Source organism: Carya illinoinensis, chromosome 10 (genome assembly GCF_018687715.1).
Source record: "Carya illinoinensis cultivar Pawnee chromosome 10, C.illinoinensisPawnee_v1, whole genome shotgun sequence".
In the NCBI taxonomy this organism is placed as follows: domain Eukaryota; kingdom Viridiplantae; phylum Streptophyta; class Magnoliopsida; order Fagales; family Juglandaceae; genus Carya; species Carya illinoinensis.
This window is the reverse complement of record NC_056761.1, coordinates 9,516,750-9,542,819: the sequence shown is the minus strand read 5'-3', so window position 1 is coordinate 9,542,819 and position 26,070 is coordinate 9,516,750. Positions and strand designations below refer to the sequence as shown.

Genomic DNA, 26,070 nt, shown 5'->3' with positions numbered 1-26,070 from the left:
ATAGTTGCAAGTATAATTGTATACTAATCTGTACACTAATGTGATGTGATTGGTCAAAAAGTAGATTTTATTGAAAATAATGTTAATTTAAATTTTAAATATAAATAAATCAGTATTGATATATAGATTAATACGCGACTCTGCTTGTACGTAACAAAATTCTAAACTCAAATTGATATATAAATTAGTACGTGACTCTACTTATACGTAACAAAACTCTAAACCCGGTAGCCGCCTCGTGTACTCGTACTCGCTCTGGATATGAGTGGATGCATAATTAGGTCATATATTGACCCACATAAAATCGACTTTGGACCGGGCGGAAAACACCGGCACGGATTAACCGTGCTGTTGACATGATTAAATAAAAGCAAAAAAGTAAGGTGTTTGAGTGCGTGACCCACTTATAAAGGCTCATGGGGTAGTCTGATTTTAATTATTATTATTATTATTTATTTATTAATAACGAGATTAATTCATCCTCTATAAAATGATCAGAATGTATAATCTTCTTTCTCCTATTAACTCATAGAAAAAGCTCGAACCTGGACGTAAACCCAGTCCTGTTCATTAGTACAAACCTCAATTTAGTCCACATGCATTCCAGTACAGTTTACTCTCTCTCTCTCTCTCTCTCTGTGCGTATATAACGCCGTTTGAATTCCATAATCTGTCCACGATCTCTCGTCATCTCCATATTGTCACCTTATGTGCACATCATATCGACACGAACACGACATAGCAACACCATTTCTCCAAAACCAATTTCTCAATATCTAACTGTATCTGTGCCTGTGTATATATATAAGCGAATTAGTATACTGTATATCCCTGTGCTATCTCCTTCACATCCTTCTCGCTCAAAAGGGCAAGCTGCATAACCATACAAAAGAGAAAAAAAAAAGACTTGCGCGCACAGATATTTGAGAAAAAGGGTATTGGAAACAAGTTTGCGAGGTTCATTAGCAACGATGGCTGGGATTCGGGTGAGGTTTGAGTGGGTAGCGGAGGCCTTTCACGACGTGTCGAGGGTGCCGCTCTGCGAGAGCAGCGGGAGCGAGCACTTGCCGGAGAGTCTCACCGACTTATCGGATCTTGTGAAGTCATTCATTGAAAGAGATGGTGGTGGGTTTGATGGAGTCGGCAAAGAGGTTGAGCTTGAAACGGATCAAAACCATTCAGACTCGTCAGAATATTGCTCTGTTTCCGAGGCCAAGGAAATGCTACAGAACCTGCTTGGCTGCGATGGCTATGGCAATCACCATGATGCAAGGCATAAGATCCGTGCCGAAACAGAGTCTGCAAGCTTTGGGCTGATCGGAGATAGATCGTCCCCGGGTTTTAAACGAGAACTCATGGCTCGCCTGCGTGACAGGGGTTTCGATGCTGGTAAGTATAAAGAATTAATGCCGTTTATTGTCTTTGGATCATAACGAATACGGTAGAATTTATTTTATGAAAAATTAAATGTTTATGAATTAAATCCTTTTTTTTTTTTATCTCGATAGAATTGTTCGATGTCTATATATGTTGGTGTGGCATATCTTAGCACTTCAATTATCAATCATATCCAGTCATGCAGCGTCATTTTTTGTGTTCTGATTACATATCCAAATCCCCCTTGTGCAGGCCTCTGCAAATCGAAATGGGACAAAAGCGGGCGGTTCCCAGCAGGGGATTACGAGTACATTGATATCAATGTCTCTGGAAACAGATACATTGTCGAAGTTTTGCTGGCCAGAGAGTTCAAAATTGCTCGTCCAACGGACCGATACGCGGCGTTGCTCGATGTTCTCCCACCCATATTTGTAGGCAAAGAGGAAGAGCTCAGGCAGGTGGTGACGCTGATGTGCAGAGCAATGAAAGAGTCACTGAAAAGCATGGACATGCATGTACCGCCATGGAGAAGAAACGGGTACATGCAATCCAAGTGGTTTGGTTCTTACAAGCGTACCACAAGCAAATTAGTTCCAACAGGAAAAGCACACGTATTTGAATCTGATAACGATTCTTCTGCCAGCAAACCGTCGGTTGCATTCAAGGCCTTGCCGGCGATTTCATACTATTGTAGAGACGATTTTGCAAGTAAGGTTGGGTTAAGAGTTGGGCATTTGACTGAAGCTCTAGCGGCCACTGGCGTAGGCATGCCCTTGTAGTTTTTTATTTCTTTTGGTTGTTCAATCCAGAGAAAATTCCTAGCAGTCTGCGTAGATATTCACTCCATGGGTCGGATGTTCAGTAGTGGTGATTGGGTGAGGAAGCCTGAGGTAACAGTTCAATTTCATAGTTACGATGTTTAGCTATATATATAAATAAAGTCGCTTACTAATTTGTATTGGCGTACTAATCTGTACATCAATACTGATTTTTATATATTCAAAATTTAAATTAGTACAGTTTTCAATAAAATTTATTTTTTGATTAATTATATTAAAATTAGTATACATATTATTAAAATTAACAATCAGGTATATCTTAAGTGATCGAGAAACTCAAATTGATAACTATTAAAGAATAAACCTAAAATTTGACCAACTGAGATTTCACCTGGTATATACATGCACAGACGTCATGACCCTCACTTGGAGATGAGGGAGCCGAATTTGGTCACATCAATACCCTGATTTTTACAAAATTCGGACCTAGATTTTACCACTGATTATTTGAAATATAATTGTCTGCCAATTTTTGTATATTATAAGCTATCCTCTGAGACTGAGTGGATGAGGCAACAACGATTGAGGCCATTGGCTGTGTAGAGAGGAATAGGGAATGTGGTAGATCATTCCTTAGCTAGATATGTTTGGGACATTGAAGATATTAATGTTTGGTGAGAGCTGATTCCTTCTTTTGTTCAACATTCTTTATGGTTTTGACAACAAATGATGTATTGGTGTTTTTTTTAATGAAGTTTCTGATTATCATAAAAGAAAAAAGAAGTTCCTCATTAAAGACGAACCCAGTGTAAGTCACTCTGGGGGGAAGAATGTATGAGACTCATCTTCTCTGTATGCATATTCATTTTTTCTGGGAAAAAAAAACCCTGCTACTTCAAAATATGTCTTGCACTCCCCATCACCTATAAATGGCGTTGTTTTCGAGATCTCGGAAGAAGAAAAACAGAGGTAAGAAAACAATTAGAAACGAATAAATGGATAAATAATCAAATAAAAAAATAAGATTTTTTTTTGGAAGATAACGCTGTAGGCACCGTTAGACGCGAACTGCTGGAAAGCAGGCAGCCTGGAAGGCGACTTTTTTCAGCAATTGATGTTTGAGAAGGGTTGTTAAAAGAGGCTAAATGCTATGCCCTTTCCCTCTTCTCTCCCTTCTCTTTACCCATTCAATACTCCGAAAGAAAATAAAGAAGAGGATAAGAAAAGATTAGAAAAGAATATGAGAAGTTCGGTAAGCAGAATAGTTGACGGAGATCGAAAGATCTCACAAAAACCGGCCAGTTAACTTCTCGTAGACATTTGATATGGCTACAGCCACTTTGGCATTTCAAGATCAAGGGTACTGACCGAAATTGTCACCCTTCTCTTGGTACATGTAGCCCCCCCTTTACAATAACAAAAACACAATAAAATCGAACAATCGCACATCCATTGTAGGCTGTGAAGCTAATAAAGATCGGGGAGGGAGGGAGAGGGTCGGAGATTTCTCGGTGTAAAGGATCGCGGCCTACATAATCTGGCTGTCCACTTGGGGCTGTCAATAGAAAACCCTAGCCGCTGCTCCGTTTTATAGGTGAAGTCGAGTGGGCATGAAAGATCTCAGCCGCCCATCTAGGGAGATGGACCACTTTAGACGTTAATCGGATGTAAAATGCTAGTTTGCCCCAAATAAAAATCTTTTTTTTAATTTTTATTAAAAAAAACTATTTTTTTTAAAGAGTTCTGTTATTTATTATATATTTTTTTATTATTTTATGATGTGATATTAAATAATATGTTCATAATTGAAACATAATAAATAATATCTAATTATTTAATGCCACATCATAAAATAATAAAAAAAAGATGATGAATAGATTTTTTTCATGTTTAAAAAAATTTAGGAAAGAAAAAATTCGGTTGTCATTACTAAGTACTGACGTCCTAATTGGATAATAATAATAACAATGAAAGAAAAAGTGGGTTTTTGAAAATCAAGAAATAGTAAAATAGAAAATTCTATACACCATACTATCATTTCATTTTTATCTCATTAAGTAAGATGTGATACATTTATCATTATTAAATGATCATTTATTATATGCTTATTTATCATTTAATAGTGATAAACGTGTCACATATTATTTAATATGATGAAAGTAGAATAAGAATGTGTCAATGTGTCATATATCATTACTCATATATATATATATATAACAATATGACAATATAGAAGAAAATAAAATAAACACATATATATATATATATATATATATATATGAATATATAGAAATCATATTTATAGTTATAAAGTGTATAAGTCATGCATTTGAAAATAGTGGATATGTTTGGGGCTACATGAAAAAATTATTTTTTAAAATGTGGACCTTACTTTTTTTTTTTTTCAAAATAAATACACAAGATTTGGACATCCTAAAACCGTATCTAGTGTTACTTATATTATATAATGAATCTATTAAATTGGATTTGCACGAGTGTCATTTCTTATAATTTAACTGGTGAAGTGTGGAATTGCAATTTCATGCCGTAATTGAAAGAGAGCCACTGTTGTTTAACTGGTAGAGTGTTGTTGATAGTGATAATTTCCACTCCCTTTGGATCCTTAGTTAAAGAAAATAAAAACATGATTAAATTGTTAGAATCAAACACTTAGATATTGTTTGTATAAAATAAGATCACATGAAGTTGCATCGGTGTGTGGGATTCACAAGCTATAATATGAGTGTCATATAAAGTTATCTCTATATGACAAATGTATGGGACTCATGTGCCGACGGTGGTAGCCTAGTGGAAGACGAAAGTAGATCTAAGATCATTAAATCAAATAGTTTTGTACGTGTTTTTAATGAAAAATTCTAAAACATAAACTCCACACTCTTCACACCACTTGAATATGTGATTTTACTCTTTTATTCTACACTTGAAAAACTTTGGTGTGTCGGGTGTGGGGCTTTTGCCTAATATAACTCGTTTTTAATATACTTTGAGAGTTAATGTAACATACACTAGAGGTTTGGGGGTAGAAATGAGGATTTTGAGTTTGAGATGAAAGTTTAAAATATTAGTTTTAGTAATATTATTGTATTGGGATTTGAAAAAGTTGTATTGGGATTTGAAAAAGTTGAATTATTTATTATATTTTATATGAAAATTTAGGAAATATGTAATGATGAGATAAGAATTTTGAATTTGAGATGAGATGAGAATTATAGTCTCAAGCCATTTTTTAGCACACCAGTCACACCAGCATGGCAAGAACTCAAACCAAGAACACAAATAAGTTTGTTCAGATGAATAATGAACTGTTTGGAATTTCTTCAACCTTGAGCTTCACCGTGAAGAAAACCTTGCTCACTTGCTCTTTCTGTTTCTAGGTGTGAATAGAAGAGTTTTTGAACTCCATTTCCCCATTTTTCTATCACATTCATCATGCCACACAGAGAGAGAGAGAGAGAGAGAGAGAGAGAGAGAGAGAGAGAGAGAGAGAGAGAGAGAGAGAGAGAGAGAGAGAGAGAGAGAGAGAGAGAGAGAGAGAGAGAGAGAGAGAGAGAGAGAGAGAGAGGCAATATATATATTACTAATTTGGACTTTTGACAAAATACATATTTTTTTGAAAGCACACAACCTTCGCACCCACTGGTACAACGACCTTAATCCTCCATTTCAATCTCTCTCTCTCTCTCTCTCTCTCTCTCTCTCTCTATTCAAATGTTTATTCAATAAAATGTAATCTGGACGGCATACCCGAGGAACACTATGAAGTTGAAAAAATTGTAATACTATGAAGTTGAAAATTTGTAAATCTGAAAGCATACCCAATAATGATGTCTTCGTCGGCCATTGGAAGCTATAGCAAGGCGAGTAACAACTAACCCTAACTTTGGCGAGTTGAGCATGGTGAAGTTGGGTGGGGGACTTGGAGACACAGTATTCCTAAATTATTCTCCCTCCCATTAGACAACTCATCACAAATGGTGGTCAGTGTGGTTACTGTGTTAACATAAGGCTACTCATAGGACTCTATAAGCAAGCCCTTTTATGAAAATTTTGAGTGGCTCTTGAAGATCACTGATATATAGTTGATGAGTTCAAAAGTTTGGTGTCTGTGATCCCTTAGTCATCATAAAGCAATAAATCAAGCCTATTCCAAACAAGAGGAATTAAAAAAAAAAAAAAAGTTTATAGAACATTGAAACCTTGTAGAGGAAATGGGGAGGAGGGGAAGGGATAGAGGGATGATTGGGTTTGGTAGAAACTAAGTGCATGTTTGGGATTGCGGTGTGAAATATAACTTATAACTTTTAGACTTATAGTTTATAACTTAACTAATAAGTTCTACTATTAAATATTTATTTACTATTTAGCAACAATATATTTAAACCACTTTCAAACATGTTATATTTGTCTAAAAACAAATTAAAAAAGTGCTTTATGATATAGAAAAGACGATCATTTTATTTTTAAAAATTATGACCATATCTTTAAAATATTAAAATTGTAATTAACTTAAAGTTATATGGATATTCTTCCAAATGACAGTTTTTTTAAAATTTGAATTATGTTTCACATTATTCGAAAAAAGCACATCCAAAATGATGCTTTTCCTCGAATGTACTTTTTGGTTTATTTGATATTAAAAATTACTTTAATATGTAACACCTAAACAATATGATTTTTTCATTAAAGAGCTTTTAAGACTATTTAAATACTTTTTAAGACTGATAACGCAATCTCAAACAGGCCATAAATGTGCTACTCACAACTCCTAGAAGGGGAGTGCCTCTATCCCATCCCCTGCCCCTACCCCTCATGAGTGGGTGCCCACGTCCAGATGCTGGGGGGTAGGTTGGCCACCCTATCCAATACTGCATTTCAGATTCTAGAACATAGATCTTACAAATTTTATAAAAAATTCTAAAAAATCACACTTTATAGATGTTATAGTTTTCTTCAAGTTTGATGTGAAGTTTGGTTTCTGGCAAGTCCAGATTAGTAAAAATGGTAGATACAAAACTGTTGTCACCACTCATTTTGGACATTATGAGTGGAATGTTATGCTCTCTTGTCTTAAGAATGCTTTTAGTGAATTTCAAACATTATGAATGATATTTTTGATTCATTCCATCATTTTACCATTCTTTATATTGATGATGTTCTTATCTATTCCAAATCTACTGATGAATATTGGAACATTTGTATTTGTTTCTAGATATCATCAAAAGAAATGGTCTTAAGGTTTTTGCTAAAAAGATCAAAATATTCCAAACAAAAAATTTGTTTCCTTGGTTATGGCATCTCTAAAGGACAAATTCATCCGATAGAGCTATCTAATTTGCTAATAAATTTTCCAAAATCATCACTGATTGAACACAGTTATAAAGATTTCTTAGTTTTTTGAACTACGTTACTGAATTCTACAGAGATATGAAAAAACAATATAAACCATTGTTTGAAAGGTTACAAACTAATCCAATGCCTTGATCTAACACTCATACTTCTCTTGTTAAAAAAATTCAAACTCATGTCAAGACTCTACCTTGTTTGGGTATTCCTACTATTAATTTTTTTTTTTAAATAGTTGAAATTGATGCTTTTGACATTGGTTGTGGTGGTTTTCTAAAACAGATTGTTTCATTAGGCTCATCTAAATAAATTGTTTGTTTCCATTATGGAGTTTGGAATGGTGCACAAACTAATTATAATACTATTAAGAAAGAAATTTTATTAATAGTATTATGTATTTCTAAATTCTAAAATGATTTATTAAACCAAATATTTCTATTACGTATTGATCGCAATAGTGCTCAATTATGTATGTTGAACTCAGATTTCAAGTTTTGTGTAATTATATATTTACACATGGATTTTGATGATAACAAATGAATTCAAAGAATAAAGAAGTCTCAAGCTCAAGTTGTCTACACAATGGAGTCAAGCACATCAAGGAAACAAGCATGAGCAAGAAGGGAACAAGTTCACATTAAAATTATAGAGTAATGTTGTAAATCTCTTCAAAATTCGAAATTAGGATTAATGCTCAAAATTAATATTTTATCATAAAGCATTAAAATACATTTTCCACATGTGCATGAATATTTTTGAAAATTAAATTTGAAAATTTTGAAAGATGATTGATTGTCATCTTTTGCATGTGCATGTCTTGATTAAAGGGTTGAACTTTGAAAATATTAAAGATGATTGATTGTCATCTTTCACATGTGCATGTTTTATTTGAATATTTTCAAAAGTGATTGATGCTTTTTTAGACTTATACAAAAGGTAGATGATTTTGTTTGAAAGATTTGAAAAGTAAAGTGTACTCATTTTGTCATATACAAAAAGTAAAATATTAGGTTTGAATTTTTTGAAAAGGAAAGTGTGCTCATTTTGTCATATGCCAAAAATAAAAGATTAGGTTTGACTTTTTTGAAAAAGTGAATAATGTTGTCTTTGACAATTGAAAAAGAAGAACATTTTATTTGAATTTTTTGAAAAAGTGAATGATGTTGTCTTTGACATGTGAATCTTTTTAAATTTGAATATGAAGTCTCATATGCCTATAAATAGATCATTTGAGAGTTTCACATTTACAACACCAAGAGCATACAACATTCATTCAAAACTTTCATTCTCTCTTCTCTAAGCATTGAGCCTTAATCCTTGTTCATTTTGAGAGATATAGTTTGCACTGTATTGTTCTTATTTCACTCATTGAGAAGTGTTTTCTGATAACCTACCCACTATCAGCTCTTGTATCAGAAAAAGGGTGTGTATAACCCTTGTGTGTGTAGAAAGTATTCTATACGGGGAATAGTTGAATCACCACGTGTAAGGTGATTGCAAGTGTAGAGGGTGTTCTACACGGATCCTTTGTAGCGGTGTTGTTCAAAGGTGTAATAGGTTTCTATCTCCACCTGAAGGAGGTTGAATAGTAAATTTGTGAATCCTCAAGGGGTAGCTTGAGGCGAGGACATAGGCAGTGGGGCCGAACCTCGTTAACATACTGAGTTTGCTTCTCTCTTACCCTTACTCTTTATATTTATTGTTATTTCATATTTTGTTTATATTTTATATTATATATTTGATTTATAATTGTTATTTTTTTTAATACAACTCAATTCATTCCCGCTCTTGTGTTAGTCATCTGGGCAACAATTGGTATCAGAGCTAAGAGCTCTATTATAAGACTAACTATCTTTTGAGTTAAGATCTTATGGCTAACATTTCAGCTTCGTTTGGTGAAGGTCAATCTAGCAGTCGGCCTCCACTCTTTTGTGGAGATAATTATTCATTCTGAAAAGTTAGAATGAGAATATTCCTTCAAACTCAAGGTCGACAAATCTGGAAATGTATTGTAAATGGATCTTATATTCCAACAAAAGTGGTTGATAGAGTAAAGGTCAAAAAGGAAGAAGAAGAGTTTGATCGTGAAGACGATAGACTTTATATTTTGAATTTAACTGCTATGAATTTATTATTTAATGCTCTTAATGGAAATGAGTTTAATAGAATAATGACTTGTGCTACGGCAAAAGAAATTTGGGATAACTTGGAAGTTACTTATGAAGGAACTTCGCAAGTCAAGGAATCAAAAATTTATATTCTTACTCATGAATATGAAATGTTTAAGATGAATGATGATGAATCTATTCTAGTATGCACATTCGTTTTACTAACATCATAAACAGCTTGACAGCTCTTGGCAAAGTTTATTTCAAGGCGGAGATAGTAAGAAAAATTCTCAACTCTCTACCAAAACGTTGGGAATCAAAAGTGACAGGGATTCTTGAAGTTAGAGACCTCAAGAAGCTCGAAATCAATGAACTCATCGGTTCACTTATCACTCATGAGTACACATTGAAAAGAGGAGAAGAAGAAGGAAAGCCAAAGAAGAGCTTAGCACTTAAAGCTGTTCCTCATGAAAGTGAAAGTGATGAAGATGAAGAAAATGAAGATAAAGATGAAGAAGTTGCGATGATAACAAGAAGAATTCAGAGGTTCTTGAAGAAAAATAGAACTCCTCCAAGGAAATCTTTCAAAAAGTTTTCCAAGAAAGATTCAGGTAAAAATGACACTTTAATTTGTTATAAATGCAATAAACCTGGTCATATCAAGCCAGATTGTCCTCTGCTAAAGAAAGACCGAAACAAGGGCAACAAAGCAATGAAAGCTACATGGGATGATGATTCAAGTAGCTCAGATAGTGAAGCAAGCAATGAAGAATCAACAAATCTTTGTCTTATGGCTAAAGATGACATTGAGGTAACAAATCCTGATAATATTGAAAATCCTTCATATGAAGAATTGCAAAATATTTTAGAAGAGGTTTATGAGGAATTTGAAAAATTGGGTATCAAATATACTGTTTTGAAAAAGAAAAATTTTTCTTTAACAAATGAAATTGAAATTTTAAGAAAAGAAAGTATCATTTTGAAAGATGAAAATCTTGAATTGAATAAGAAGAAAACCGATTTAGAAAATATTGTTGAAAACTTTACGAATGGAAAAAGAAATTTTGAAAAACTTCTTGGTAGTCAACGATGTGTTTTTAACAAGGCAGGTTTGGGATATATGCCAAAACAAAAATACAAACATTACAAAAATTTATTTCATAATCATTCTACATCAAAGACTAATATTCAAAATTCTTTTCATAAAAATAATTTTGTCAAAAAAGTATATTATTATAATCATTCAAGTTTTTCATATATGTCACATGCTATTTGCAATTTTTGTAATAGAAATGGTCATAATTATCATACTTGTCCTATTAGAAGAAATCATACAATGACTATTAGGGTCATATGGGTACCTAAAAATCTTGTTTCTTCTAATACTAATAAATAAAGGACCCAAAGAACTTGGGTACCAAGAAAAAATCATTTTAATTGTTTTTATAGGTATGCATGAAGTCTTCCACAAGCAAAAACAAATGGTTTTTAGATAGTGGATATTCAAGACATATGACGGGAGACAAGACTAAGTTTTTTGATCTTAGATCTAAAGAAGAACAACACGTGACATTTGGAGACAACTCGAAAGGGAAGATCGTAGGAATATGTAAAACTGGTCATGAATCTTCTCTCATAATTGAAGATGTTCTACTTGTTGAAGGTTTAAAACATAATCTTTTGAGCATAAGTCAATTATGTGATAAAGGATTTACAGTTACTTTCAAAATGGATAAATGCATTATTTTGAATGATCATGATTGTAATATTTGTTTTATTGCTTTTAGAAACAATAATGTTTATACAATCGATTTTGAAGAAATTACCTCACAAGATGCTATTTGCTTTTCAGCTCAAAATGAAACTAGTTGGTTATGGCATAGAAGATTAGGTCATGCCAATATGGAACTTATTTCCAAACTTTCAAAAAATGATCTTGTGAGAGGTTTACCAAAAACAAATTTTCTTAAAGATAAAATTTGTGATGCATGTCAATTTGGTAAACAAACAAAAACTTCTTTTAAAACTAAGAAACATATTTCTACTACTAGACCATTGCAACTGATACACATGGATCTTTTTGGACCAAATAGAGTTGCAAGTCTAGGAGGAAAATATTATGCATTTGTTATTGTTAATGATTTCTCTAGATATACTTGGGTCATCTTTCTTTCTCATAAAGATGAGGCACATAATACTTTTACCAAGTTATGCAAGAGAATTCAAAATGAAAAGGGTTATACTATTTCAAGTATCCGAAGTGATAGGGGAAAAGAGTTTGTTAATAAAAATATTGAAACATTTTGTGATGAAAACGGTTTTGTGCATAATTTTTCTGCTCCTCGAACTCCTCAACAAAATGGGGTAGTAGAGAGGAAAAATAGATCTCTTCAAGAGATGGCAAGAACAATGCTCAATGAGAACAACTTGCCTAGTTATTTTTGGGCCGAAGCGGTAGGTACTGCATGTTATGTTATAAATAGAGTTATGCTAAGGTCTAAGTTAGATAAAACCCCCTATGAGCTTTGGAATGAGAAAAAGCCCAACATTGGTTACTTTCATGTATTTGGATGCAAATGTTTTATTTTGAATGACATGGATAATTTAGGCAAATTTGATGCAAAATCTGATGAAGGTATCTTTCTCGGGTATTCTACTAATAGTAAAGCTTATAGAGTATTCAATAAAAAGACTTTGACTGTACAAGAATCTATGCATGTAGTATTTGATGAATCTAATTCTCCACTCTCCAAGAAATCTATTGATGAAGAAACAGGAGGTATAAATAACACAGAAAGTCTCAATCTCAACAAAGAGAAAACAATAGAGGAAGTTCAACATGGAGCCATCAGGAAAGATTATCAAAATTTAATACAAGATGCAACCAAACAGTGGAAATTTGTGAAAGATCATCCAGTGGAACAAATTTTGGGAGAACCTTCACAAGGTGTAAGTACTCGATCATCTCTTAGAAATATTTGCAATCATACTGCTTTTCTATCTCAAATTGAACCCAAAAATATTGATGACGCACTTCTTGATGAATCTTGGATTCTAGCTATGCAAGAAGAGTTGAATCAATTTGAAAGAAATGATGTTTGGACACTTGTTCCTAGACCCAAAAATCATACTATTATTGGAACAAAATGGGTTTTTAGAAACAAGAAAGATGAGTCCGGAGTCATTACTAGAAATAAGGCTCGACTTGTAGCCCAATGTTTTAATCAAGAAGAAGGAATCGATTATGATGAGACATATGCACCTGTCACAAGATTAGAAGCTATTCGAATGCTACTTGCATATGCTTGTTATAAAGATTTCAAACTTTTTCAAATGGATATTAAAAATGTTTTCTTAAATGGTTTTATAAATGAAGAGGTATATGTTGAGCAACCTCCAGGTTTTGAAAATCATATTTCCCCAAATCATGTTTTCAAACTCATAAAAGCACTATATGGACTTAAACAAGCTCCTAGAGCTTGGTACGAGAGACTCAGTGGTTTCTTGATTGAAAAAGGTTTTTCAAGAGGAAAAATCGACACAACTCTTTTCATTAAATATGAAAATGATGATATTCTTTTGATTCAGATTTATGTTGATGATATAATATTCGGTGCTACTAATGAAAATATGTGTCAAGTTTTTGCTAAGACTATGCAGGAAGAATTTGAGATGAGTATGATGGGAGAACTTACATTCTTTCTCGGATTGCAAATTAAGCAAGCAAAAAGTGGGACATTCATCAATCAATCAAAATATATTAAGGAATTATTGAAAAAGTTTGGGATGGAAAATACTAAGGAAATTGGAACACCAATGAGCCCATCAACTAAACTTGATAAAGATGAATCCGGTAAGCCAGTTGACTCGAAGATATATCGAGGTATGATTGATAGCTTATTATATTTAACAGCCAGTAGACCAGATATTATGTTTAGTGTGTGCTTATGGGCACGCTTTCAATCATCTCCAAAAGAATCACATTTAATTGTAGTTAAGCGCATTCTTAGATATCTTAGTGGTACAATTAACCTAGGGTTATGATACCCTAAGCACACATTTTTCGATCTAATCAGCTACACAGATGCAGATTATGCTAGCTGTAAAATAGATCGAAAAAGCACTAGTGAAGCATGCCATTTCTTAGGTCATGCATTAGTTTCCTGGTTCAGTAAAAAATAAAATTCTGTTGCACTATCTACTGCTGAGGCAGAATATGTTGCTGCGGGTAGTTGTTGTGCTCAAGTTCTCTACATGAAGCAACAACTTGAAGATTTTAAACTCAAGTATAATCACATTCCAATCAAATGTGATAATACAAGTGCTATAAATCTTTCAAAGAACCCAATACTAGGGGTGCTACCCGCACCATACGGTGCGGGGTAGCCCCCTCCCCGCACCCCGCCCCGCACCATGCGGGGGTGGGGTTTTCCTCCCCGCCACCCGCCCCCGCATCCCCGGGGCGGGGTACCCTGCCCCGCTAGGCGGGATGCGGGGCGGATACCCAATCTGCCCCGCTTTATTTTCACTTCAAATATTAACTATATTTTATTATTTTAAAAAATTATTTCTAGACCTAAAAGTGATAAAAAATATATGTTTAGATCTAAATTGTAAATTTAAATTTTGTAAATATGACTATAATTTAAAAATTATGTTATTTTTAAATTTACTAATGCATATTTTGTGTAAGTTGTAGTGTAGTAGTTTTTAAACTATATAGTTTTTAAATTTGCTAATGCATAATTTGTGAACAAGTCTAACAAATTATAATATATATATTTATATATACACAATTTGTAAAATATAAATATATATTTATATATATAAACATATATTTATGTTTTTGTAAATATAAATATTTATGTTTATATATATATATATATATATAATATATATATATAGGTGAGGGCGGGGCGGGGGAAATGCGGGACGGGGTTGGGCTCTCCCCGCCCCTCGCCCCCGCTAGGGGGACTAGATGCGGGGCGGGGTACACCGCCCCGTCGTGCGGGGGCGGGGTAGCGGGGTGCGGGGCCCCGTTGCCCACCCCTACCCAATACAACATTCTAGAACTAAGCATATTGAAATAAGATATCATTTTCTTCGAAATCATGTGCAGAAAGGCGATATAGTAATAGAATTCACAAACACACACGATCAGTTAGCAGATATTTTCACAAAGCCTTTACCAGAAGATAGATTATGTATGATCAGAAGAGAAATAGGTATGATGCATGCTATGAATATCTCTTAAAAGATAGACTAGAGTCAATAAAAATAGAGATAGATTTTTTAAATACTTTTACATAAACTTGAGATTCTTAGCCTCATGTTTGAGACGCTCATTCTCTTCATACAATATCATGTCATTCTTATCCATGGAAACCGGCAATCGGAATGAAGAATCTAATAAAGATTTCAACTGTTTATTCTTCTGCCGAATGATTCCTTCCCTTGTGTGAGACTCTTGAACAATTCGTTGAAGTACAATAATTTGTTCTTTGAGCTTTTCAACTTCATGATTTTTGGCTTGTAGCCGCTGAGAAAAAACAACAATAGAAGAAGAGTAGTGAGTCCCAAGACTCACCAAGTCATAAATAGCATCAGAATCTGACTTATTAGTTAGGTTATTATTTTCTTGCTGCAACATGGCACCAATGGCAGCTGCAGAAAGGACAGGAGGTTGAGATGCAGAATGCCTCATGGATGGATCTAGAGAAATGTTAGAAGAATGAGCCATTGAGAAAATTATAGAAGGCTTAAAACGAGAATGCTGAAGGAATGCAGATGAGTTATAGAGATGAGATGAAAACTTGATGCGGATTGGATGAACTTCAGGACTGATTTTATAGAGATAGCATAAAGAATAAGACAAACTATTTTCTCTTCAAATCTTATTTAGTCAAAAGAAATACAAGATATGCTGGAAACACATTATCAAAAGTTTTCTTACTAAGCCAGCAAGATTAACAGTAGATTGTCCCTATTTTTCTAGTAAACGATGAACCTCTGCTGTTATCTGTCGATGTTGACCTTGTATCTGAACCCTTTCTCGTTCCAGCTCCTCTATTCGTGGTTGCAGATTATGAGCATACCAATCTGCAAATTTTTTCAACTCTTGGTTTTCTTGCTTTAGCCTTTTATTCTCACTATCCTTATTAGCAAGCTTCTGTCGTAACTCAAATATTTGCATGTTAAGATGATCAATCTTACTCACCCTCGCCATTAACCTCCGAGACATGATCGTAACAGAGGCAGCATATTGACTACTGAGCATTCTTGATTCTGCAATAATCTCAGAATCAGCCTTACTAGAAAAACGGTTCACTGCTCCTATCATGGTATTGACGGCCTCAGGAGAGAAGATTGATGATTGATGCGTCAAGGGTTCCTGATTCAAGTTTGGAACATTAGTGGAAGAGAATTGCTCAGCCATTCTATCGTTGTAGAAAAACAGAACTCAGGTCAAGAAGCGATTATTTTTTTGGCATCCGATAGATGAAAATGATCATTTTTTTATAGAAACTCGGAGCCTTCAATCCCGTTTGTCAACAACATCAGGTGATTGTTTAAATCTTCAGCCGTATTAAATTCATAGAGTTAGGCCTCGAGGCTTTGCAGCACTTGTCGGGTCATGGACGGCTCCATTTTTCAACTATCTATAGTGTCTACTAACGCACCGTTTTCTTCAGTCTATTTACTTGTTGTGGATCCTTTTTAATGATGCCAAAAGGGGGAGAAGTGTTAGACTAAAACATTAACACTGTTTAAATTGCTAAACTTGTTATATATGCTTGGAATTATATTTATACTTTTGCTTGAAAAACTAACGCATATTTTCAAGGGGAGCTTAAGTATTAATACAGGTTTCAAATTCTATCAAGTATTTGTCATCATAAAAAAGGGGGAGATTGTTGAACGCAAGATTTCAAGTTTTGTGTAATTATATATTTACACATGGATTTTGATGATAACAAATGAATTCAAAGAATAAAGAAGTCTCAAGCTCAAGTTGTCTACACAATGGAGTCAAGCACATCAAGGAAACAAGCATGAGCAAGAATGGAACAAGTTCACATTAAAATTATAGAGTAATGTTGTAAATCTCTTCAAAATTCGAAATTAGGATTAATGCTCAAAATTAATATTTTATCATAAAGCATTAAAATACATTTTCCACATGTGCATGAATATTTTTAAAAATTAAATTTGAAAATTTTGAAAGATGATTGATTGTCATCTTTTGCATGTGCATGTCTTGATTAAAGGGTTGAACTTTAAAAATATTAAAGATGATTGATTGTCATCTTTCACATGTGCATGTTTTATTTGAATATTTTCAAAAGTGATTGATGCTTTTTTAGACTTATACAAAAGGTAGATGATTTTGTTTGAAAATTTTGAAAAGTAAAGTGTGCTCATTTTGTCATATACAAAAAGTAAAATATTAGGTTTAAATTTTTTGAAAATGAAAGTGTGCTCATTTTGTCATATGCCAAAAGTAAAATATTAGGTTTGATTTTTTTGAAAAAGTGAATGATGTTGTCTTTGACAATTGAAAAAGAAGAACATTTTATTTGAATTTTTTGAAAAAGTGAATGATGTTGTCTTTGACATGTGAATCTTTTTAAATTTGAATATGAAGTCTCATATGCCTATAAATAGATCATTTGAGAGCTTCACATTTACAACACGAAGAGCATACAACATTCATTCAAAGCTTTCATTTTCTCTTCTATAAACATTGAGCCTTAATCCTTGTTCATTTTGAGAGATATAATTTGCACTGTATTGTTCTTATTTCACTCATTGATGAGTGTTTTCTGATAACCTACCCACTATCAGCTCTTGTATCAGAAAAAAGGTGTGTATAACCCTTGCGTGTGTAGAAAGTATTCTACACGGGGAATAGTTGAATCACCACGTGTAAGGTGATTGCAAGTGTAGAGGGTGTTCTACACGGATCCTTTGTAGCGGTGTTGTTCAAGGGTGTAATAGGTTTCTATCTCCACCTGAAGGAGGTTGAATAGTGAATTTGGGAATCCTCAAGGGATAGCTTGAGGCGAGGACGTAGGCAGTGGGGCCGAACCTCGTTAACATACTGAGTTTGCTTTTCTCTTATCCTTACTCTTTATATTTATTGTTATTTCATATTTTGTTTATATTTTATATTATATATTTGATTTATAATTGTTATTTTTTTTAATACAACTCAATTCACCCCCCTCTTGTGTTAGTCATCTGGGCAACAATGTATTAGAAAAAAATGTTAAAAACATTATTTCAAAACATATTTTTGTTTGATGGTAAGCCATTTTAATTGTTTTATTTATTTATTTTGATTTTGAATATATTGAAGGTTTCCAAAATACAAATCCTGATTTCCTTACTCATGAATTCTTTCGCACCCCAATAACAAGTAGAAAACTTAATAAAGACAAACAAATTCCTCCTCATTTTCCTATCCCTGGAAAATAGATAGTGAAGCATGTATATGCTTCCTCTATTGATATCACTAGTTGATTAACTACCCTTGGTAGTTTTGCCATTGTTAAACCTAGTTTCTCATATGCTTTGGCCTCCCCTTATGATCCATATGCTCATGTCATTGTTAAAACCAATCAACATATTTAACTCTTTGCGCCGGATAAGTATACTACCCCAAGAACTGATTATGTTAAAAAATAATATTGTCAAACTTTGTTTTATATTGAACCCATCATATCAATATAAACTAATTCCCTTAAAATTGCATTGGATTACTTTTCTTCTAGTTTCCGTTGGGTCCATGAACATATCCAGAAAAACCTTACAGTATTACTCCTCCATCCTTACCCAAACACAGTTCATCTTGATTAAACCCATTTTTTTTTATAAAACCAACAAAACTAAACTGATCTATCATAGTGTTTACATATTATACCTTATCACTAAAGATAAATAGGGAACCCAACTTTATGCTACCAAAAAGATCATTCACCTTTTGTTATTATGATTACATTGAAGCCTAATTCAAAATCATGCTGTTTCAAGATACTACGATGTCTCATTCTTGGTTCATCAATTTTGATAAAAAGTTTAATTCCCAATTCCCTTGTGGTTTTTTAGATGGCGATCACAATTTGGTCTCATTTATGAAATCTTCACTGATAAACTCAATTTTGTACTTTTTATAAGACTGATAGGCATGGTTAGAAATTCCTGGTTTCCCTCCACTTATGCAAGAAATTAAAGGTTCCTTGGATTATGAAGTGATGTTATGTTAAATGAGATGATATTCTTGCTAACTGGTATGTCAAATGGTGTGATAGATTTCCCCACACCTAGGATGTTATTGAAAAAGTTACTGGAGATTTCCCTCTAGCTTCTCCAAATATAGAAAGCATTGAAGAATTCCCTTCTGCTAAGACTATGATTCAAATGCATCTATATCCTACTGCCCAGGCAGTACATCAACTTGCTTCTTCTGATAAATCTTCTAAGTAAAAAAATAAGTCTGTTCTCTAAGGATTTAAGAAAAATATTTAATTTACTTATTGAAGTAGTCCCTCCAAGAAGATAATGATAACTACGACAATGAATCCAAGGCATCCTCTAAAGTCTCTATTGATCATAGTAATCCTTATAAAGAAGAAATATTTGAACATGATCCAGAAACTATCCCACAGTTGTCTAGAGATTGATCCATGCACTCTATGATTCCTGCTACTTTTACCTTATAATTCTTACTACTACTATTATTGCTGCACGCCGTGATTCCTACTACTGCAATTATTATTCTAGTCCATGATTCCTGCTACTTTTGTCCCTGCTTTTGGTGAATTATTGTTGCTAAAGACTATTATTGTTGTACTTCTGTTAGTAAATTATTAAAGACTATTGTTGCATTAATTTCGGTGTATTTTGACCAAATAAATAGTAAAAAGTCAAAATTATTATTCACCATTTTACTTCTATTTTTTGCCTATAAAAGCCTTGCTTTGTTTTGTTGGGAGGCATGACCTTGGAGCCATTTTAGGAACTCTCTCATAGTTCTTCTCATAGTTCTCCTTACTATCCTTGTAATTCTATAGTTGTAATCCTCCCATGCTATCCTTGTGTTTGTTTGTCTAATTTGAAGCAAGACTTCAATTGTTTCAATTAAGAACAATAAGATACTTATTTGCTTATTTTATTTTTCTATTTACTTATTTGTTTATTTTCTTATTTACACTTGATTGGTTCTACTTCTACCGCCTATATTTATTTATGTGCATATATTTATTCCTGCTCTTATTTATTCCCATATATATATATATGTATATTATAGATGCGAGCTGGACGGGGTATATCATGGGCCCTATTCTTTATTTTTTTTCTTTTTTTCAATGCTTCATATTTGGATGAGAACTGGTGTACAACAGTCTTATACACCGCACACCAAATTAAGTGCTTGCTAACGTGTCTTTGTTTAAAGCAAAATGTAAACCCACTCATTTTAAAGCAAACCCACCCCCTGAAAACGTCACCTTTAACACAAACCCACTATTTTTTTCCAAGATTGAACAATTTCTCTAGCTCTTAGCAGATTAACGGCCATCAAATCCTTTATTTTATTTTTGTGGGAGAGAATAGAATCTTAAAGGGGAGGAATTACTTCTCGAAAACCAACGGGAGATTGTTGGGGGCTTCGTCTCTAAACCTGTGAAAGTTCATCTCCAAATCAAGGGGAAGAATCGCATCTTAGCATTATACCTGGAGGATTTTTTTTTAACAGGAAGGGAGCTCTCTCTATTTTATTTATTTATTTTTTTAGAAGAACCCATTTGGTGAGCTAGGCCAGTTCAACTTCTCCTCTCATCTAGATACAGTTTATGTGTCTTTGAATATTCTTGGAGAAGGAAATGCATTTTCGGTCTTATGGTTATGGCATTGGGAGGTATACATGCGGGAAATCAGACTGATCAGTGGGTCATTTCGCTTCTGGAGTCTTTAGCATAAATGGCTTCAGAGAGGTGATGGGTTTTTGTTTCAAACCGAACCGTGAAGTAGAAAGATTAAACCGGTGTGGTGTAGAAAATAAAACCCGCTGCTGTTTAGAATAATTCTACTTGGATATGTAAAGTATCATACTTGGGAAAAGCAAACCCATGGACCGTCCAAAGCAGAAGTTGATGTTTGGTGATAGCAGGACGGCTTTGCTAGATACAGTCGGTAAATGCAGTCGACTGTACGGAATGAATAAAAAAAAATTATTTTATATTCAGAGGGACCTACATGAATAAAAAAATGTTATAAAAATAATTTTTTTTTTTTCATGTAGGTTCTGTATTAATTCATTTTTTTCTCCACGATTGCACGCCGACTGCATTTTCCGACTGTTAAAAGTATTTCTCTTTACGAAATTATCTGCTCTTCACGTAATAAGTTGGTGCTCCTCCTAGATTAACAAATGTAGTAAGTATGCCACGTCGAAACCAACTTAGATTGGAACTTTATGATTGACTGCGCAATAAGAATCTTATACTTTTAGCCTCCAACACCGCTAATTCTCCTTCCAAATACAGAGTTTTGGGATTCAGGCAAATGAATGGTGGAACAATGAGTCGCATGTTGTCATTGAAGAGATTGATAATACTTTCATCGAATCATTTGAGGTTCGTTTGATTACATATAATCAAATTATCTCATATTATTTAATATAATTATTATAAATTTTTTAAATTTTTACACAAAATATAATAAATAATTCAATTTTTTTAAATTTTAAAACAAAATTAATTTTAAAAAATTATATTATAATAATATTTTATTTAACTTTCAACAAAACATCTTATCTCATTTAAACTGTGTAATAAAATAAAATTAAAATTTTTATAAAAATTTAAATACAAGACGACTGAGATAAATTTTGCTAAAATTTGAAAAAATATATATATTTTTTAAAAATTATATTTTTACATTTTTTAAATATACCTACTTATTTTTATAAATTTCAGTATAAGGCCCATTTTAAATTAGATTTATCCAAAATTCTCTATCTATTTTTTATACAATGTAATAAAATTACATCTGTTTTTATTTTTTATTTTTTCAAAAAGAAGATCTTAAATATTTTCAAGATATTTTCATATCTAAAAGCCTAGTGGTAATACCCCAAATTCCAATCATTGCAAATTTGCACATAAAGCCATGGTCCCATTTTGGGAAAAGAGGACATGTTTTGACGGCCCTGATTGGCTATCAAATTACTCATAACCTCGCGGCTCCATCAGATCGCAGCCAATCTCAGAAACCCATAAAAGAGCTAAAGACATCTGTCTTTAGAGAGAGAGAGAGAAAGAGCAAAAAGAAAGAGAGAGAAAATTATTAGTTTTTCGGATTATTTGTTGAGGTGATCGGACGCCGAGTCGAAACCGATTCAGATCAGCGAATCATGGAGGGGGTGGGGGCCCGGCTGGGGCGGTCATCGACTCGGTACGGACCGGCCACGGTGTTCAATGGGCCGGTGAGGAAGTGGAAGAAGAAGTGGGTCCACGTAGCGCCATCTAGTGCTGCCTCTAACACCACCACCAATCACTCTCACCAGATTCACAACCACAACACCACCACCAATGGTACGAGTAACGGTAATAACGGCTCCCATCTCCTGCTTTACAAGTGGACGCCTATCACCCCCAGCCACAACGGCAATAACTGCAACGGTGACAGGAATCCCGGCAAGGACGACTCGGCGGTCCCCCCCGAGGAGCCACCTCGTCGTAAATTCAAATACATTCCGGTACTTTTCCCTCAATTAGACATTATTTTCTTGGGATCTTCATTTTTCTTTTATTTGGGTTTCAGTTTTTGAATCTGGTTATGTGCGTGTTCTAGGGATTTTGATTTTGGCGAAAGAATCGTGGTTTTGGGTTGTTATTATCAATATTAGTATTTTTTTCATGTGATCCAGGTCTTTTGGGATATTCTGAAAATAATGGGTTAATCGACTGATAAAGCTGATATGTGATCTGGGTTTTGGGGTGAGTATAAATTTTGAGGGTTTTGGTGTATGGATCGGAAGAATTATTTGTGGTACCTGGGATATTTTTTGGGTGGTTTAACATTGGTGTTTGGTGGATATTTTGGGAAGAGAGGGAAGCAAAATATAGTATCGGCTGGGGATTGGTTATATTTGAAAATGTTTGAATGTTTTAAAATTTTAGTTGTAAGTCGTTGAAGATTACACTGACTGACTCCATGTGGACATGTGCATACGTCACGTTGATAAGTGTACTTGGGAATATAGTTGAGAATTTTTTAAAGAGTGCTTGATGGATGTGACTCCGTCTGTATATGTAATTTAGTATGCATGCGTTCTTATCTGCTGTCATTGTTAGTAAATAGTAAAGATGTCACTAATTTATGCCAACTTGGAAATTTGTAATTGATCTAAAAGGCTGACAGTTTAGTGCAGTTGTGATATCTCTAGATTGTATGGGTTTACTTTTTGTTTTGTTTAATTTTGTTTCCACTTCGTTAACAATATAAAATGAACAACTCAATCATAAAGATATTCTGCAAGTTCAATTGCTCAATTACCTAGCACATAGCCTTTAATTTCTTTTGGGTGGTGTTGGGGGCGGGGCAGGGGACTGTGGAGGCATTTATCTCATTGATCTGACATTCTAGTGATGTAGAAAGATCGGGTTCGAAAATGCAAACAATGATGAGAATCCAATGCCCTGAAATCCTAATGGTTCCAAAGACTTGAAGACTTGGTAGACGTAGGTAAAGTCTAACATTTTTTTGCCTTGGCACTGGTACTGTTAAAATATGTGTTTTGTAGATTGGTTCTCATAATATATTCTTTTGCAAGGAACCTTTTTGGGTTGATTGCATTGTCATTTCGTAAGATTTGTGATAAGAATCTACTGTGGATTATAACCACTTCATTTATTTAGGAACAGATTGGTATCATATCCATAGATTTAACTGGGTTTCAGATTGCTTTAACACATAAAACGTTGTTTAGATTTTTATAACCGTCTCTGTTCCGCTTAAAAGACACAATTTATGATGTGGTTATCTATCTGTGGCTTTATCTTTTATAGGTTTAGTCAAGTAGATATAAAGAAATGGAAATTGAATATGATGTAAATTGTAATTGTGTATGCAGTTAAATTGGTGTTTTGACTTGTTAATTTGAAAGGTTTGAAGTTTGTGAAACTATAGACTTGACAATTTAAAATGTAATAGATTTGGGAATAGGAGATGTTTTATGTGAAAATTATTTAGGCACGAGATTATGTTGTACTTCTCTAATGCACATTGACATCATTATATCAATGGACATAGTTATGTGATGATCGATCAGCAGATTAGTATGGGCATCTTTCATTCTCATGAATCCTGCAGTAGAGCATACATTGTTGAAAATAGTTCTCAAGCATGTTTTGCTTGCTAACATTACTTGGAAATTGCGGAGATTGTGACATGATTTGTAATTGTAGTCTGTGATTGGTGATGGGAGTTAGAGATGGTTAATTCTGGATAACATGAGCACACAGTCTTGGTCAGTACCATAGACAATCTTTGGCTTCCAGTTACCGATGCCTCTGCAGATTTTTGTTGTTTTGAATGCTGGACTGGAAGTTTGGGCAGTATAGTATTACTGACAACTGAGATTTGGAATGGCTGTACTATGCCTTGGGTTGTGAGTGTAGGGAAAGCAGTAGCCAAACTTCTGATGTTGTTGGTTTCTTTTGGAGCAAGCTCAAGCTCATATTTTTTAGTTCACTTTTTGATTGGATGAAAGTTTTGGCAGATTATCTTTTTCTGGATTTCAGCTCCTTGGGTTTTACCATTTTATACCCGTGCACTGTAGACATGCCTTTTCTATTTTCTTTTCTGTTTCATGCTATCTTTACTACTAACAAGACCGCTGTTTTCTTAATAAGCAATTAGATCTCTAAATGCTGGGGCCTGGGAAGTGTATAACATGGCAAACTAGCATTTCTTGTGTTTGCTAGTTATTGTTGTGTTTTAATTAGTGCTTTAATGGAAAACATGTTTTTCAAAAGGCTAAGCCTAAAAGTATGTCCTAAATGACAACCCATCATTTAAGATCTATTTCTAGATTAGTGATCTATAATGGGATTTAGTGTAGAAATTTTTTTATTGTGTAGATCTTTTGTTTGCTGTGACGGGCTTTGTGGATGCACAGTCATTTTGGCTATTTGGCTGTGCAGATTGCTGTTCTAGAGGAACAGAAGAATGAGGACGCTGAAAATGAAGCAGCAGAAAAGGTTGATGATGATGCTAAACCAATTGAGATTGACCCTTGTGCAGCAAAGTCCACCCCCAGGGGTGAAGTTTTGGATGAGAAACCTGACATTAATGATGTGCCAATGGAGGAAAGTCAGGTAAAAATGCTCACACATCACATTCTTATTTTGTATTTCATCACTACATATCTAAATTCTTTGTGGAAATATTGTCAATAATGGAGACAAACTGTGAATGACACAAATTGATCAGACCAAGCCTGCATGTCATTATAGATAAGGACACTGTTGCAATTAGTTAGATAATCATGGATATTGTTTTGGCATAAAAAGGAAAGAGAAAGGAAAAGAAGAATGGTGGAGGCCATTCACAGGGTTGCGACATACAGCCATCGGTTCCATACCAAAAATTAAGAAATGCTTTTTTTTTTTTTTTTTAAAGCCTGAGGAATAGGAGAAAATAAGATTTGATCAAAGAGGAAAAAATAAAATAAACAAAATCTTTGTTGGCTTGCCATTACTGTCTCAAGATCAATCGTAGATCAGTATTTAACTCTTTGCTTCATTGTCTTGTTGGTAATCAAAATTTTCACTATCTCAGGACAATAATCAAGTAGTATGCCAAGATCTGAACGAAAGCACTTTGGATTTGAGTTTAGGTTTGAATGACCGCGAGACTAGTTCTAAAACTGATCGGAGCAGAGATGTTCAGTAGGAAAGAGGAGGTTAGCAGTTTTGGGACACGATTGAAGGCTGCTCTTGGGTTTTTTTATAGCCACTGGCCGTCTTTGGCAAGTGTATTCCAGTGGCATGTGCAATGTAATTTTGTCTTCATTTGATGCTTCCTTGCCGAGCTGATTGCAATTTGTTTTGATTAGGTATTTTTGGAGGAGACAATCGATTGTTTTTACTCTCTAGCTTCGTCTGAGAACTTCTAAGCTTGGACATGCTGGACTTACAAAGTGAAACTGAAATTGAATGAAACATCTATTACTGGAGTAATAATTATATTGAAGTCAATTGTGCTAGTCTGCATTATGGCAATTGTACCTCCCTTCATTTCAAGATGCCAATCCCTTTTAGTTTGTAACATCTGTATGGGATGAATGCGATGATCCAACTTGATTAAGGGCATGTTTGGAGTTACGTTAGATGTTTTAAAAAATGTTTAAATAACTTCAAAAGTTTTTTAAAGAA

The 26,070-nt window shown here is 33.9% G+C and overlaps 2 protein-coding genes and 1 non-coding gene across 3 annotated transcripts; 2 read left to right on the top strand and 1 right to left on the bottom strand.

Annotated features, from left to right (window-relative positions):
* The first annotated feature begins 668 nt into the window (after nucleotides 1-668).
* Nucleotides 669-2,343, top strand: LOC122278790. The gene is made up of 2 exons (XM_043088991.1): nucleotides 669-1,389; nucleotides 1,630-2,343. The coding sequence occupies exons 1-2, from the start codon at nucleotides 972-974 to the stop codon at nucleotides 2,154-2,156; spliced, it is 945 nt and encodes a 314-aa protein (XP_042944925.1). The 5' UTR covers nucleotides 669-971; the 3' UTR covers nucleotides 2,157-2,343.
* A 1,049-nt stretch (nucleotides 2,344-3,392) lies between these two features.
* Nucleotides 3,393-3,494, bottom strand: LOC122280254. The gene has a single exon (XR_006229836.1). It is a non-coding gene; the product is annotated as a small nucleolar RNA snoR109 (small nucleolar RNA).
* Nucleotides 3,495-21,913: 18,419 nt separating this feature from the next.
* On the top strand, nucleotides 21,914-25,901 carry LOC122279955. Its single transcript, XM_043090870.1, has 3 exons — nucleotides 21,914-22,388; nucleotides 24,838-25,011; nucleotides 25,475-25,901. The coding sequence occupies exons 1-3, from the start codon at nucleotides 22,044-22,046 to the stop codon at nucleotides 25,586-25,588; spliced, it is 633 nt and encodes a 210-aa protein (XP_042946804.1). The 5' UTR covers nucleotides 21,914-22,043; the 3' UTR covers nucleotides 25,589-25,901.
* Nucleotides 25,902-26,070: the final 169 nt, after the last annotated feature.

What these genes read in the sequence shown, in the direction of transcription:
- LOC122278790 (XM_043088991.1), top strand. Translation starts at nt 972, where the DNA reads ATGGCTGGGATTCGGGTGAGGTTTGAGTGGGTAGCGGAGGCCTTTCAC. An exon ending in TGACAGGGGTTTCGATGCTG is followed by an intron (nt 1,390 to 1,629) that starts GTAAGTATAAAG and finishes CCCCTTGTGCAG; the next exon opens with GCCTCTGCAAATCGAAATGG.
- LOC122279955 (XM_043090870.1), top strand. Translation starts at nt 22,044, where the DNA reads ATGGAGGGGGTGGGGGCCCGGCTGGGGCGGTCATCGACTCGGTACGGA. An exon ending in GTAAATTCAAATACATTCCG is followed by an intron (nt 22,389 to 24,837) that starts GTACTTTTCCCT and finishes TTGGCTGTGCAG; the next exon opens with ATTGCTGTTCTAGAGGAACA. An exon ending in TGCCAATGGAGGAAAGTCAG is followed by an intron (nt 25,012 to 25,474) that starts GTAAAAATGCTC and finishes TCACTATCTCAG; the next exon opens with GACAATAATCAAGTAGTATG.